Genomic DNA, 17,906 nt, shown 5'->3' with positions numbered 1-17,906 from the left:
GTAGGGATTGTTCCCATATACTGTTTGCATGCTGCATGACTTGGCAATGTTCATGCTAACACATGCAGATGGCCCTACTCTTCTGTCTTCCACATCATTGATCATGTGTTAAAGTATCTATCCGTCTGGTCATTACATCCCCACATGCTGCACTGAAACATGCTTGGACTTAGTTGAGCCACTCCCAATAGTGCTGGTGAGCAGGAGGGGGAGGGGGGGGGGTATAATTGTGTTAAAGGCAGGACAGTACGTTCACCAGTTTTCAGGCCAGCCAGGTAGACTTCCTATAGGATGAAAATATGTTTTTTCTGACATCCAGCAGGGCCGCTGCCCTTCCAACTGATTTTGAATCTCTGCCTGCATTAAATGAGGCCAAGCCCCAAAAGCTGTGCTGACTCCCAGCACTAGCACTGATGGACAAAGACTGGGGAAAGCATGTCACAAAAATCACATTACAGGACTAAGGCACTTTGACCACGTTTGTTACAAGTTAAAATAACATATATAATAATTAGGGGCAACTGCATTGTTTGAATGGTGTGCTAAATGTGTATTTTGACCCATTTGTTACATTTTACCATGGGGGAATCTGGTAGAGCTATTTACCTCCTTCTGTGGCAGTAGAGGCAAAATACATGATATTGTCTTTTCTAGCACAATACCGTATATAAGAAAAAATGTTATTTAAGTTCCTGATAATATAGAGATTAATAGTTTTCCATTATGTAATTTTTGTTAAATACTAATAGGTTTAATCTGTAATTAGGCAACCAAAATATATGTAAGGGAATCTAAATCTGTTACAACAAAGGCATTAAAATGTTGTTAAACCTAGAACTTTTCAACAGTGTTATCAAACAGTGACACAGTAAAAAATAAAACCCATTGTAAAAGTAGGTAAGTTATGTAATTTGTTTAATTAGTACATAAATACTGTCGATAACAGTTTATATTTCATAATTACATTTGAAACTATTAAGTAATTCTTCTTTGACTTTAATATGCAATATTTAAAGCAGAGCTTATTGTTTTCCAACAACAGAAAATAAAGCGGTATTATTTTGCATTAATATGTGTTTGCTTTACATATTTGCAATTGGTATGAATAAAGGGAAATGTGTTTCTCCTTGAAGAGTTTAGTGAAAAGCCCTGTTTATACAATCAGCTATGCAAACGTTCTGATCTTATTAGCCCAATCGTCCTGCAGTTTCTATTGCTGTTTCAACACTACCTAGTAGAAATAATAGAAGAATGCTCCATAATTGACTTGAATACAAATCTACAACGCCACTGCATGAATGGTGCATCATCTGTTTGATTCGATGAATTACAGGGTATTAAAGCTACTGTACCAGCATCTAGAACATCAAGATGCATGCTGAATTTAAACTAGGTGTGATGTTTTGAAAGAACTAGAGAAGCTGCGAATAAAAACAGTGCCCACTTGATAAACTTGTTTTGATAATAACACCACTGTCTTAAGATGGGGCAGTTCTAACATTTCCGTCATCACAGCTCTTAGTTAATAACAGGAAGACCTTTATTTATATAGCAAGTGGTCAACTGCTCTTTCCAGCAAATAAACTGAAGAACAACTATAAATACCTTAGCTGTCTCTTGGTAAACCATTGAATTGGGCTAAAATGATTCAATAGAAATCTAAAAACAAATAAAAAATTCAATAAACCAAAGGAATGCATTGGGCGCTACTTAGAAACCATTTCAGTACAAAGTGATTCAGGGCCCCAAACAGTGCTGCTGTGTAGTTATTCCCACGTGGCAGAGGTATGACTTTCCATTAAATACTCTTCCTCCAGGTAGTTATCTGAGGGTAACATAAAAAAGCTGAGCTTTTCAAACACAATTACAAGGATCTAGATCTAATTTCCTGAGGCAGAATTGGATTTTACATTGATTGCAGTGCAATTTAATGGAGGACAACAGGTGCCCAATTGAAAGAAAATCCACCTCTCACATTGTGCTTCCCACTCACTTTACTTCTTCTTTTCCAAGTCTGTTATACTTTTCAAATTGTAACACTTTTAGAGGTCCACACATTTAGGCGGTGAGGAATGTAATCGCTCTACCAGGGAAGAAGTGGCATTCTTTTACATAGATTGGATTCCAGCTAGTGACTACAAACTGTGCTTGTGGAACCCCTTTCTGAACACTTATACCAAGCAGCAGAACACTCCCTCTGAGTAGAATTGTTTTCTGCTCCATGTTTTATCAATAGTTCATTTTTTGCAGCATAGCTGCAGACTACTGGGTAATGGGGAGTCCATCAAGGTAAATATAAAAACAAATCGTGATTATGGGAAAAGAACAGCTGTTCAGTAACAGTCTAAATCAAAGCATTACTGAGTAGGCGATCCCCTGTTTATAGAGTGAGCTATTGCAATGGTGAGTGAGAGTTCTTGTAAAAGGAAAGAAATCCAGAAGTTTTTAACATAGAAGACTTAGATTCTTCTTGAGAGGAAGAAACATATTTTTGCTGAAACAATCCAACTTCCAGCATTTCGGTATGTTGAACATACCTCTGTCAAGGGAATGTCTGTTTGAAAGCAAACCGCAGAGGTAGTTCTAGGCTTTTGATGCCATGGTAACCATGTAACCATGTAACTATTCCTTTCTATTTAAACCTTCAGGCATCATGGCATTGAGTCTATTAGTCCATTCATTAATGCACCTCCAGCCATTCGCCATAGATTCCACTACACACAATCTAGTAAAACCCAGTGTCATTTTTAGAGAGTTTTTTTTTTATTTTATTTTATTTTTTTTTTGCAGGTGATTCTGGATGATTAGAAAAGTTTTTAACAACACCGTTTCATATTGCTGTTTTCTTTCAAATAAAATAACTTATAAATGACAGCATATGAATATTCAATGTATCACATATCATACAAGTCCCATGTGATACTGGATTGCAGTAAATACTCTGAATATAGTAATTGCACCCCATCTGACTGTATTCTAGTGGGGTGGTATAAGTGGAGCACATACTGCAGATGATTTACTTCAGATACCTAAGATGTTGTGAAAGTCTCTCGCCCGAGTTAAAAGGATCAGCTTCCCTTGTTTTTATTACTTTCCTTTCTTCTTTCTCTTGCATGAGACCATTAAAACTCTTGATCATTAAGAACTGTTCAGATGCAGAGACGCTAATTAAGGATCCGTCCAGCTTGTCAATTGTACACTGCCTGTGCTGAAACCGTTGAACCATGTGGCATCCTTAATGTGAACCTGTGCAATGAGAAAGCAAACACAGATCACTGAAACCTGAAACTACAGTACAGACGCAAAGCTTTTGTTTTTGTTCTTTGGTGATATGTAGAGTAATACACCGAATTGAATAACTGCAGATAATCAAGGAGCCTTAACTTTTTTTACAGTACCACTACAATAGATAAAGTCACATGTTTACAATATATAAACCATGAGATGGTTTTTAAACGACTCCTAAAATAAGTAGCCAACTCTGATTGGTTTGACATATAACTAAGGGCTGAGCTAAAACTTGATGGTGGTTATACAGTAGAATTATTCTGGAACAGGCACTACATTTCCAATTAGTTTTAGTGGAACTTTTTTTGACAGCTTAAAAGCTGTATCTGATGAAGTTAAATCGCCCAGACATTTGTCAGCATTTTGTATATAAGCCACAGGGACTCAAAACATTTTTAATTTCAGGGTTTGTGTTACACTTAAATGGTGATTGTGTTTTATTTTTCTTTCAGAGAAAGTAAGCATGCTTTCTGCTTTCATTGGTCCTTTCAAGTATTTGAGTCCAGGGGCTACGAGCACACAGGATGAAGATAATTTAAGTAAGTCGCTTTCTCCTTAATCGTTTCCTTTTGTTTTTTAATATAAACAATTGGCATGCATGAATATACCAGCAGCAAAATCTTGCATTCCTGAGTGACATTAATGACTATAAAAGAAAGAATAAAAACATGATGTCACGGTTTTGTAGTTTGGAATAATTTCAAATGAATGAAATCATGTTAAAATGAACTGAGGAAGGAATGTGTCCCATGTATGAAGTTTAAGGAGTGAACTTGGTACATTTTGTGTTCATCCCTGAAAAATGTTTTTGACAGGAGCAGATTGTTATTCGGTTTTAAAGTTGCATTGCTTGATACGCAAAATACTTGAATGTAGATTGCTCTCTGTTTGTATCCCTTGCATTTCTCCCTGTACATTATACACTGTACACTGACACAGAGAACTCAGTTACATTAACACATTATATACTGTACACTGACACACAGAACTCAGTTACATTAGCACATTATATACTGTAACTGGCACACAGAACTCAGTTACATTAGCACATTATATACTGTAACTGGCACACAGAACTCAGTTACATTAGCACATTATATACTGTACACTGGCACACAGAACTCACAGTTACATTAGATCAAATTCAATTGTCTGCATTAGATCAAATTCAATTGTCTGTGAAACGCAGTCGATTTTGTAAGGATCAACACAGATCGCTTTCCCTTCTGGCCCCTGTTTTATTGTCAGGGTTTGATTTTATTGTCGTAGTGTTAGCAGTGTACTGCAAATTTAATGCCATCGTTTAAGTGTAAAAATACAGTGTTTGTGACAGCTATTGATTTGATCCCCTCCTCACAATAAATTCTTCTTACCTACATAGTTTTAGTAGTGAAGTGTTTATATCTGATCAGTGAAGAATAAGAATAAACTCTGTGATAAAGCTTATTGTAAACCCCCAATCCCAGCACTAGGATTTTAGATTTGATTTGTTAAAGACTAATATGGGTTTAAATCTAATGTTTAAAATGGAGATGTGTCCTAGTAATCATCAGCAAACCAGAGCATAGCAGTCACCTCTTGTTAAGAGTGTATGATTCATGCTTTTATCAACCATCAGGATAGTCTACTACATTAAAAATATATAAAAAAAACAAAAGAGCATCATAAACACTCACAACATGCATACCTTAAAATGTAATGGGTATTTTGCATGCTATTTTACAGTTTTCCTATGGTCATGCTATGCATTTACCAGTTTACCCCAGTTTCCCATGTTTGTTAATATGATTTACCACACCTCATTGTTCTTTACAATACTTACCTATTCTTTACATTGCTTATACTATGCTTTATTACACTTTGCCATACATTTACTATATTACACTTTCATAAAGAACCATATACTGTTTTATATAATATGCTTTAGAGTATATCTGCAATATCAACACATAACCACTTCATAAATACAGTATGTACTGCACCTGGCTTTCTTGTATTATCACAAGGCAAAATGCTCAGTGTACTGAACAGCAAGTGTTTGAGCTGACAAGCTTGGAGTCGCAGAACGCATCTTGTAAACAGTTTCTCATCTCGATATTATTTCTCATGGAATACTCCAGGCTCACTCATTCCTTTGTTGAAAAACATATACATACAGTGGCTTTCTGTTCTGTGTAGCCTTTTCAGTGGAGGGGAGGAAAGATCATGTCATCCTTCTATATACTAGTCCTTCTGAAGGCTTTATATTTACAGTGTGTGTGTGTGTGTGTATATAAATCTCTACTGTGCTCTGAGGAAGAACTACGATTTGAAACGCGTAAGCCATTATTATGTTTACCTGGTTTTAAATATATTTAAATAAAGACGATTGCTTTTATTGAGAATTCCTTAGCGCTGTGGACTTAATTGAAACAGGAGTTGCTGTCTTCATTTCTCCTTCGATGGGCTTCAGTGAAAATAATTTTTTGTAATGCATGGATACCCTTGTCAGACTAATATTAAAGAAGACGAGGTTCAGCAGTACAGTTTTTCTGAGATACGAACGTACTAACTTTTTTTTTTTTTAACCTGTTCTCATTTTGTTGATCATTAATGAACACTTCTGTACTGTGGGTGTTGTCGAGTGATTGAAAACGAGACATTTTGTATTTGAATTGAAAGTGAAGGTCTTGAGAAGTCGAATGGGTCAAAGTTCAAGTATGTTTTCCTCTAGAGGAATTATCACTTTTTGATGTCACTACTATGATATTATGCCTTTATTTGGCTCATGATGCAAATATAGCCATAGAATATTCAGCTGTAGAAAGACATTTGTCTCTAACATTCTGAAGTATTTATTTTTGTACAATGCGGTTATACCTACTGTGTGTGTGTGTGTGTGTGTGTGTGTGTGTATATATATATATATATATATATATATATATATATATATATATATATATATATATATATATATATATATAAAATTCATTTTCCGAGAATGGTGCAAATAGTGCCCTATAGAACACATCTCTGAACTGCAGGCTACAGGTGTTGAAAGTAGCTAAGGTTACCTGAGGAAGACTTCTTGTTAGGCTGTTCTTACCACATCTGACAGCCCCAATCTCATCTCCAGACAAAAGCATTGTCATTGATTGGCACACCCTCCCTTCCCCCAGTGCAGTATTCTGTTCTAACCCAGCTGGATTTACCTTTCCTCCAGACTGTCAGCTAGACTGGCTCAGATTCTCATACCGGCTTCAGAGCTAGGCTGAGTCAACCCCAGCTGGGAATTAAAACAGAACACCTCCCAATTTCAAGATGTCAGTGCTAACTACTGTGCCAGTCAGCTTTGATACCTACACAGAACAAAATGTTCTGAGCCAGGGTTTTATCTCTGTCAGTGGGAGGAGGTGAACTCACTGACAGTTACCAATACCCTCATTTTATTTCAGAAATGCCATTATGTTTCTTTACAGCAATAACTTCACTAGGTCAGTACTAAACTAAAAGAACATGACCTGTATAAAAAATTTGTTTTTTGATGGTCTGCTTTTTTGGAATTCCTATAACATTCTGTACTGTAGAGATGTAGGGGTGTATTTGTGTGATCTAAATGGAGGAGGGTAAAAACAATGTCATTATTTAATAACCTCCTTGCTGTTTTTATACAATTTCTATAAATACAATAACAATGAAGAGATCCACTTGCACTATTATAGCATTTTTGTTTTTCCATAACCTCCATACTCAAACAGTGTAATAAAATAAAAGTCCCATTCATATATGCAGCTGAATACTCAGGTCTTCAGATAACTGGTTTTTAAAGCCATTCAAATCAAATTACTTTTGACAGCTAAATATGACTATCAAGATGCCTTAAGCATGTGTATGAGATATTAAAATGTTCAATGCTGTATAAGCATGTTTTAGTGATTTTATTTAATCAAAGGAGTCCTGATTTAGGAAGCAATACTGCTTTAGGAAGTTTATAGTAATCTTGCAGAATCTTTTTTTCAAAACTTTTTTGAAACCCTTTTATTTTTAACCTGGATACACCTGAAGGAGTTTCAACATTTTTGGCTGTTTTTCTTCATTCTTCTTTTGTTTGCCCAATTGTTTTCCCTTCAGAGATTCTGCTTTAATAAAATGGTGAGAAGACAGCATAGCGGTCACAAGACGACTTAGCAATGTGCCCAGTGAAAATAAGGAACATCCTCGGCTCCAGAATTCTCTCCACACAAACTGAGCACATATCTGCAGTATTTCTGTTTTCCTCAGGCTCCTGTAGTCATTTCCCATTTTGAAGCAAAATAATTGTACATGATACTCCTGGAAAAAGCTTGACATATTCAAATATTTCCTTTACCAAAATCTCATGAATGAATCTTAAGAAATGATAAAAAAAAAATGATAATAAAACCTACTTTAAGCCCATGAAGTTGCCTCGTGTCCATTTGGCAATTTTAAAGCTCAAAGGCATGTGCCCGACTTCGTCCCCTTGATGAGTTTCTAAGTCAGCGGAAGTGACAAAAAAAAAAAAAAAAAAAAAAAAACATTGTTTTTTATATCTCTATTTTATTAAAAACCAGGCTCCTAAAACAAGAAAATACCAAAACACACATAAAAGCTCTAACTACAGGCCTCAACTCCAGATACTGAAAGACTCTAACCTCTTTGTGTATTTCATGTGCCCTGGAGCTGTAGCCCTGTGGTAAACACAGAACAGAATCAGCCTGGTTTCTCCTTTTGAATACAATATTTATTTTTATTCTTAAAATGTCATTGTCATGCAGAATTTAAATTAATTAGTTCATTTTTAGGATCCTCGTTCAAAACACTTTGGGTCCCTCATGTGTTGATTGTGTCTGTCTTGCCTGTCCCTCCTTTTGTCAGTCGACAAGAACAATACCTGCCTTCATTTTGCACCAGTTTTCACCAAACACCTCTTGCAGGTGTTTTAGATTCAATTTGGCTATAATCTGCTTGATTTAAAAAAAAAAAAGTTTTCTTCTTACGTACTGTGTGATGATTATTACACGATAGCGAGGACCCTTTGTATGTACATGCAATGTGTTTTGTTTTGTAAAAGGACATGTTTAACCATTAAGACTAGTGATTCTGGAAGATAACATATTCAAAATTACACAGCCACCTTACAAAACGATGTTGTCAAAATGTACAGTTTTGCATTTGACTGCATTAGAGACAATATTAAAGCTTCCAGGATTTCATCGAAGAATAAAAAGGTTTCAGCCAGCTTTCTGTCCAGGAACCTTTAACACCGTACACTATCCTTCAATTATAAGCGGATTTGGGTTTTGTGCTCAAAACAAGAAAACACACTGCTTTTAATCAAAGCCAGTTTCATCAAAGATTACAAAATAATTTACGCTGTAATTCATTTTTTTTTGGGGGGGGGGGGGATTTGTACAGGGATAATGTGAAAGGTCTGAGTCTGATGTAGGTGTAGGAAAGGTCTTTTAAAGCTTTAAGACATTATATTTAGTGATCCGAATGTATCTACTTAGATGGAAATAAATGTTTTTATTTTATGTTTTTATTTATATATATATATATATATATATATATATATATATATATATATATATATATATACATATACATACACACACACACACACTATATCATACTTATTATACTTATGACTACTAAAGTTCAAAATTAAAATGTTTTCTTGCAACATCAACATGCAATAATATCACTAAATAATAAATTTAGCGCATAAGGTTGAGTGTGTTTCTTTTTGTATTTTATCTTTGTGTTTTTGTCAAAAAACAGGTACCAGCAGTGCAGAAGTGAAGGAGAATCGGAATGTAGGCAATCTGGAGGAACGTTCCATTGTTACCGGGGACCGGCAGCCATTTTGTTACACAGACATACCCAGGGGCGGGACTTCAGGTCTAAAAAGGAAAAGGCCTCTTGAAGGAAACAATGGACACCTCTGCAAACTGCAGCTGATCTATAAGAAACTCTCCTGGTCAGTCACACCAAAGAACGCCCTGGTTCAACTCAATGAGCTAAAACCGGGCTTACAATACAAAATGGTCTCCCAGACTGGACCTGTGCATGCACCTGTTTTTTCCATCTCCGTGGAGGTGAACGGACTCACCTTTGAAGGCAAGGGGCCTACAAAAAAGAAGGCAAAAATGAAGGCTGCTGAGCTGGCCCTCAAGTCTTTTGTACAGTTTCCAAACGCTTCTCAGGCCCACTTTGCAATGGGAAACCTCAGCAACCCGTCAACAGACTTTACCTCTGACCAGGCCGACTTCCCAGACACTCTGTTCAAAGAGTTTGAGCCGTCTGCACACAACGACAACTACCCGTGCTACAGGCCCTCAGAAAATGAATTGATCTCCAGTGCTTATCGACATGGGAGATTACTCCGCCACACGCTGGACTTAATGGTCCAAGCCAAACAAAACAAGCACAAGATGGCAGCCCTGGCAGACTGCGAGAAGAACCCAGTGGTGCTGCTAAATGAGCTGCGACCGGGGCTGAGGTACATTTGCCTCTCGGAGGCTGTGGAGAGGCAACACATCAAGAGTTTTGTAATGGCAGTGAGGGTTGATGGGGGAACATTTGAAGGCTCTGGACGCAGTAAGAAGCTGGCAAAGGCCCAGGCAGCACAAACAGCTCTACAAGCCCTCTTTAACATCAGGTTGGCACCTGAGGGGAAAATCAGCCATACGTCCAGCAGGAATAGATGCCCTCATTTACCACAGGTGAGCATAACCAGCTACTGGCAGGCTCTGCGCTCTTTGTGTTGTATATAATAAAATAATACAGCACCACCACAGAGTTAAGCGGGGTACAGGGTCCAATTTCTAATGAACTGGGAGGGGTAAGGGAGGGGGGAGTGAAACATTTACTTTAGATATAAAAGTGTGACTAATTTTAGCAAAACACGCAAATGTTTGTGTTTGTTGGAAAGCCAGAACTGTGTGTAAACAAAATCTGTTGAGTGATCTGTTCAGCTGGAAAGCATGTTAATTGAAGAAAAATGTTTGTTCTTGGTTTTCTAACACCAGAGAAAACACAGCTGCTTTTTAATTAGATTACTTGTTTGTTTTTAGAGGTGTAATTATCAATATATTGTAATTTTCATTATGTGTATGGCGTATTTGTGTGTGTAATGTGGACACCTATGAACGCTGAATTAATATGAAAACATGTTGGACATAAAAAAAAACACAAAGAAATACACAGAGCATTTCTTATTGATGAAGGGAGTAAAACAGAATTAAATATATTATTGTACTGACAAGAACATGCTGTAAACATCAATGACAAGTTTATGACAGATAGTTTACTTTACACTGAAAAACAGGAAAGTTCCAAAAATGGGTGAAGTGGCCCCAGGTCATTCTCATTTTCCCCTGTTCTGAATTGTAAAGTGCTCATTGGTGTGAGTGGAGAACTTTAAGCCCATGAAAGAATCGGATTGTACCTAATAGATATTGGATTGTGTTGTGAATAGATCTGGATGATTCGTGTTGATTTTTCTTCACCCCGTGAGACCTAATAGAAAACCAGGTTGTATGTATTTATTACATATCGAATTTGTCTAATGTGGATTGTGAAAATAAATACTTGAATAAACTACATCTGTTATTGGCTGGCATGCTGGAGTACAATAAACACGGACACTGTTTAAAAGGGTTCAAGCAAAAATATCCCAGAGATACTGTCTTAAGAGATTTGGAGAGAGAGGGGAAAATCAGCCTGAAAGGGAAGGGCACCTTCAGAGAGAAATGAAAGAGAGAAGACAGCCAGAGACCCATAATGAGGAATTCTGGCACAGGAATGAGTATTTTCCAAAGGGAAACACCATGCCAACATGAGTTGCTCCAGGCATATATGCACAAGGACACCTCAATACTCTTCTACATTTAAATGAAAAATTGAATCCTCAAGATGACTTCATGCCACGCTGCACACATCCCCGTCCCTGCCGAAAAACATTGAGACGATCAAACACAAGCAAGCAAACTTTTTATTTTCTTAATTTATTTGCCTATTGAAACAAATACATACTAAAAAGCAACCTACCAATAAAATGAAAAAATGAATGGAAGTAAATTGCACATTAACATTACAAAGCAGATATGCATATTGGAGAAGGTCCAGAAGGTGGTGGACACCTATCTTAAACGTTAGTATTATAAGATGTTGAGACACAAGACAAAAAGAATAAAGAACAGCCATATAAAAAAGCCACGTGATTGCAGCTAACTGTTACAAAGATGAAAACAAGAGATTACAGGAGTACTGGAAAGAACTCAAGAGTTGAGCGAGGGTTCAGAATGTCAGTCACTCTTCCTCCCTGTCCCACTGGCTTTGCTTGACTTTGTTTATTGCTTGTCCTCAGTACATAATCTGAGCAGTTTTACATGTTGCAGTTTGTTATTCATGTCAGCTTAATTACAAAAAGAAAACCAATAAACCAGGTTTCACTCTGCCTGTCCTTGGATGAGCCTTACCCGAGTGTTCAAATGATTTGCCAGAAGAATACAAACAGAGAAGCGCTTCAATAAACACGCAGCGAGTCTATCGTGCGTATTTGACAGTGTGCTTGAAGAACAGTGACCGAAAACAGTGACAGACTTTGAGGTTTACAGTTTATTAAAAGAAACTGTTCACCCAAGATAGGCCGACCGAGATGATACTTCTCATTTCACATCAAATTCCCCCCCCCCCCCCCCCACCCCCCCCCCATCTGCTACATAACATTGCATTCACCACACAATGATTAAAATACTGTATTATCTGAAGGCTGGCATTTGAGTCATTTAGCAATGCAATTTTCTTACATGAGATGAGAATTAAAAATCATTTGAGACACATCAAGGTGACCCCCAGCTGAGACCAGTTTACAGATTGATTTTTTAATCTTCGACTCCTACTAATCTGTCTCACTCAACAGAAACAGCATTTCACCTGCCATGAAGCAAAACCATTAATTAATATTGCTATAATAAATTAGTAATCAAGAGTCGCAGACATTCAAATAGATATACATTTAGAGAGGTGTGAAAAGCACTTTATGAGGTTGGGAGATTGTTTTAACATCTTCATTGCTGGTGCAGTACATAGCCAATCACAGTGCTTTGTACCATCATTATGTGCTTTTCCAAATGGTAGTTCATATCATATTCAAGGCTTCGTTGCTGTGTGTTAAGAGACAGGTATTTGGGTCTGTTTGTTTTTTTCTTTCGAGTATTGCTTAAAGAGCAGAGCGAATGAGGTGTTCTGTACAGTGTTCTTCTTTGGTTTAGATTGATTTTGTATCTTTTTTTCTTATTTCTAGGACCCCAGCACCTTCAGTACAGCTCTCAGAATGATGTCTAACCCTTCAGTACATTAGCCTTTCCCCCTGTTGGTTGAATAAATACCACCTTTGCTCAATATATCCTATTCACAAAACTTCTAAAATAATGTTTTAGGGAGTGTTTATAAACATTTCTTCAGGTTAAAGAGTACTTTAAAAGATGAGCATAAACTAACTAACCCTCTCCCGAACAATTGAAGGTTTCATGTACAGCCAGCTTTATTGTAATAATAATAATAAAACAGTCCTAACTAAAACATTCTTGAAAGTTTTTTTAATAGAGCCCTATGTGTTGTTTGCCGTACATTCACCAGAGGCAGAGTCTGCAGGGGGACAGGTACATAGTTACACTGTTATGGCAAGCAGTTTTACCATTTAATACTCAATTGATGATATCAGCAATTTTAATACTGATATCAGTAATGCATTGATGATATCAGCAATTCTATTTTTGATATCAACAATTCTCAGTGTTATTTTTTGATATCAAAAATAGAATTGTTGATATCGGAAATACAATTGTTGATATCAAAAATAGAACTGTTGACATCAAAAATAATACCTTTTTATTTTGATATCAACAATTCTATTTTTTGATCTCAAGAACGGCATTTTTGATATCAAGAATAGAGTTTTTGATCACCTGGAAGTACATTTTCTATTAATTGCTCGTCCATGTCACGAGAATTCTCAGACATGTTGCCAAACACAAAACAGACATACAGACCGGGTGTAATTCATCACCTAATTAGTATGCATTTCTGATATCAACAATTCAAAATGGATGCTCATTATTAGTATGCATTTTTGATATCAAGAATGGCATTTTTGTTATCAAGAATAGCATTTTTAATATCTACAATGGCATTTCTGATATCAAAAATGGCATTTATTCTCTTGACAATATTCAGACTGTGCTGTTTAGGAAGGTATAATATGGTATACTTTCAGTGGATATTTGTCCTGATACACAAGTCGAAAGTCATGATATCTCAGTCAGACCTCAAACAGGTTGAATGTTTGCCAGAGCAAAAGGGTTAATCCAGTCATTAGTTTCACACCCAGCTGTTATTATTACATTGCAATTTCTCAAGAACGAAAGGCTAACGTTGCTCTGTGTATAGCAGACAGTAAGTTCTGCTGTAGAACCTAACCTAATCTGAGAAACTTCTGACCTCTCTTTGCGGTCTGTGCTTGTGCATTAGGCTGATACAGCATAATGTAATGATGTAATGCATTTGCACTGCTGACAGTAAGAAAGTGAAAGAGTGAATGCACAGATAATAAAGGTTTGGTGAAGAGTGATGCAAAATGAAGGCAGTTATTGTGTTCACCCATTACAGTGTGACGGTGGACGGACCCTTAAAATGAAACACTTAAAAAACAAACACATTGCCCGTCAGTGCACCTTGTTCTGTCATTCACATGCTTTGAAAATACATTTTAGTGCATGAAAAGGAAAAATCTGTATTTATCTTTGTTAATCATGATTGACCAAAAACATATTCATTTCTGGTTCTCAAAAAAAGCATCGGCATTCAGCAATCTATAATGACCATTTTTGGACACATTAAAACAAACCTGTAATTGAATATGTTGGCAGTCTGCAGTTTACAGTTGGCAGTGTCAGTGTCCCTTTGCGCTGATGAAAACATGTGCAGTTGTTGTTATCTGTAAATGGAAGCCTCGTGTTTCACTGCTGCAATTTCCTACAGGGTAAAGGTTAGTATGGTAAGGATATGTCTCATACTTATGCAAAATCTGACCTATAAGGATATCAAATTTATTCTGCTGCCTGCATCCATTTTCAAATGACGTGATCACTAGAAAAAGCAGTTAAATAAGTCAGATTTAAATAGCCAATTGGCACATCAGGTCAAACATTTCTAAGTGCTAAGTTCATCCTGAGACAAGCTGTACCGCTCATTTGGGAGCAGTTAATGCATGGCTTCTGTTCCTGCACTAACTTCCCATCTCTTCTTCCCAGCTCGTTCTTCTGCTCTAACGGCATATCAATAAAAAAGCTCACACTTCATTTAAAAGATAATCAAGTTCATTACAATTTCATAGACGCTCAGGTACCAAATCGGTCATTATAAACCATAGCAGCGGTTCCAATTCCCCCTCTGAATTAGGGTTTATCAGCTAGCAGACTGGAGAAGACCCCCAGTCCTGCCCTTTCAATGACCTTACTGCAGGATACAGTATGTCTGCACACATATTTTATTCTAGAAAAGCCAACCCAAGAAATCATTTACACAAATGAGCCTTGGAACAACCTAGTGCCACCAGAAAACAGTCCATACGCCCCCTTGTGGAAATGTGCCTCTGTGCCACTGAAGATAACAGAAATGTGTCTCTGTGCCACCAGGGATAACAAAAAAGTGCCTCTGTGCCACTGAGGATAACAGGTATGTTTGAGGTCTGTCCTAGAGATTATGATATTCTCTTCTTGAATTTCCAAAGAGCTCTGAGGTGTCAAATTGTGTGTTGTTCTACCCTTATATTGCATCCAACATTTGGAAACTATTGGACACTCATCCCAGGGTGGAGAGTTGGGTCATGAGCATAAAAATACACATACATGCAAACACTCATTATCATATAAGTAATAGACTGACCCACACCTCTCAACTAAACACCACATGACCATCATGATAGTAAAAATAGACATAATGAAGTGTTCTTATCTTTGTATAAGTTAGTGATCAGCAGAACGTGTGGTTTTCACTAACTCTACTGCACAGAATATATGAATATGTTTTACTCCAGTCACTGTTAAACAAGCACTTTCTTTTTTGTTGTTTTTATCGATGCCATTTTCATTTGCTGGACCCAACAGGCTGACTTTATTAACGCCAGTCCTTCGCTTTCCATTGGCTCCCACATTTTACTCATAATCATACACATCCAATCACATTGCAGCAGCAGTGATGAAACACTACACTTCAACATGACTGGATATGACGTGTGTCAATACACTGAGATCTGGTCACGTGAACACAATCCCAGCCACACAGTGCATGAGGGTCAGCAGCCTAAAGAAAAAACAAAATGGGCCCTAGAGCTGTGAAGCATTTCCAAGGATAAATATCAGGACTTTTGCTAGGAAAAACATTTGCTAGGAAATCGGGACTGTCCTGACTATTATATGGAAGCATCCAATTGAAAGAAAAAAAAAAGAGGACTTTATATCGCATACATAGGACTTTATATTATGTAGAAATTCCTACATGGGAGTTACTTTTTTTTTGTTTGTTTTGGCACCAGGATGCTTCTGTAAGTATCGCTTAGTTAATCCACTAGTTGCAAAAATATCTTACCTGTTTTGGCAATAGTGCATTTGTACGGAAGTGTCCTAGTGTCAATTGTCTGTTAAGTTTCTGTCAAGGTGATTTATAGTCATTCATTAATTAGAAAATGATTGAGTGCGAACAGCCAATCAGCTTCCAGATCTAGTGGGCTATTTTGCGTAGATGCACGCTGGAACGTTGACGTGCTTAACTGTGAATTAAATTTTAAAATCAATCCACGCATGAATACTGGCTTTTCCCGTTAACATTATAATCTACAACTAATCTGATAACATAAAACGCTAATTAAACACATTTTCTGACGCTGGCCTAGAGACAAGGGAAATCATGTCTGTGACAGGACATCGTAATGAAGGCTCAATTCGCAGCTACTGGACAGCAAATCAACAGGGAAGACACGATTGGTCCACACTTCTGTTATCGGCTGGATCCAAACAACACCCTCCCTGAAAATCAGCCAATCAAACTCCCAACCCTGTTTCAGGTCTTTCAGCTCCAGCCAATCCACTGCCTGCCTGCTTGAATGACGCCCCGCCTCCAACAACAAGTTTCGAGCCAGACTCAGTACACAGACTATTCAACAACTGTACATGACCAGATAAATTATAATAAGAAAGAGTAAGACCCTAATAAATAAATATGTTAGCAATAATAATAATTTTAATAACAATAACTCCAGTTGTGGTCATCTACCACACGTTAGAGCCTGCATCGACGGGCTCTGTCACTTAATTAAAACCCAATTAAAATAGGCATACACTTGAAAATGCCAAAATCAATGCTACTTACCGATCTCTTGATTAACACTGCAGTTATAATGTATGCTGTTTTGAAAATCCTTCCTTATCTCTCCTACGTAAGACTTTTGTTTTTTTATCTGATACGTAGGACTTTGTATCTTCAGCGTAGGACTCTATATCTCCTATGGAAGACTTTTTTAAAAAGTCCTGTGTCGGACATATAAAGTCCTATGTCGGATAGGTTTTTTTTTTTTTTTTTTTTTTTTTTTTTTTTTTAATTGGCATTAGGACTCCTCTGTACATTTGTAATGGACGTTTTAGAGTGTTGTTTTGTTCATTTTTACTATTAAAAACAACACAAGCTAGATAAATAACACAAAAAAGGTTGCTGCTATGTCATGAAGACACTCTGTTTGACCAAATTTAAGTGCAATAATAAGATGAAAGAAACCTGAACATAAAAGATGGATTAGTTGGCTTTTGAAAATCAGTCCCAGTCCCAGCCTCAACCTCTTATTCAACCATGAGCTCCCTCTTGTGGTATTGTTATCACTGTTTCTGAGATTTGCAGATTCAAAGACAGCCCGAATATAACTTAGACTGAAGGGTGGGAATTAACAGGTTATCTGTTATGTTGGGTCTTACTGTATCTATGTTGGTGTTATTTTACAGTAATAGACTGTTCAATCTTAAAACTCAAACCATATTCCATATTTCATCAAAATAAAGTGCAATTTAAAAATGAGTAGAAGTAATTGAATATACTGAATAAATCATTGCAGACAGGTTGCAGCTACTACTGAACAAAGTTGGATGTCCTGCATTTTCCATGACTGTGGAGCTGAAGAAAAAGTTTGGGACAGAACTCAAGTGTAGTACTTACTCACAGCGAGCCTCTATAGCCCTTTTTTTATACCTGCACTGGAAAAACAAGAGAAGTGGATTGTAGTGTAGTGGAGAAAACATGCTAAATAGTAACATAAAATATTCAGTTTATAACTAGGAAGAAAGTTTTAAGATATTTGTAAAATGGCCGCTGAGAATATGCTGCTCCGCGAACCCCACAATGCAATCCCCCGAGACTGGCTTCTGACACGCCCTTGTGCATACTCACCTGTTCCAGATGTTCTCTAAGACTGAGCCTCTTTTTCTCTGAACAGGAGAAGTTTAACATAGCCACTATAAAATAGAGTTCTATTAAAAAAAAAATACTGTGCTAAGAAATAAAGAAAA

The 17,906-nt window shown here is 36.9% G+C and overlaps 1 protein-coding gene across 1 annotated transcript in view; it reads left to right on the top strand.

Annotated features, from left to right (window-relative positions):
* The window catches only part of LOC121314083 (double-stranded RNA-specific editase B2-like), a 155,556-nt gene that overhangs the window by 96,185 nt on the left and 41,465 nt on the right, over positions 1 to 17,906 (top strand). The window contains exons 2-3 of the mRNA XM_041246918.1: positions 3,741 to 3,827; positions 9,070 to 10,013. Coding sequence (XP_041102852.1) covers positions 3,741 to 3,827; positions 9,070 to 10,013 — 1,031 coding nt within the window. The remainder of the gene's footprint in view (positions 1 to 3,740; positions 3,828 to 9,069; positions 10,014 to 17,906) is intronic.

The sequence above is a fragment of the Polyodon spathula genome, chromosome 4, assembly GCF_017654505.1.
Source record: "Polyodon spathula isolate WHYD16114869_AA chromosome 4, ASM1765450v1, whole genome shotgun sequence".
Lineage (NCBI taxonomy): Eukaryota > Metazoa > Chordata > Actinopteri > Acipenseriformes > Polyodontidae > Polyodon > Polyodon spathula.
The sequence above is the reverse complement of the archived record's forward strand: the minus strand, read 5'-3'. Positions and strand labels throughout refer to the sequence as shown.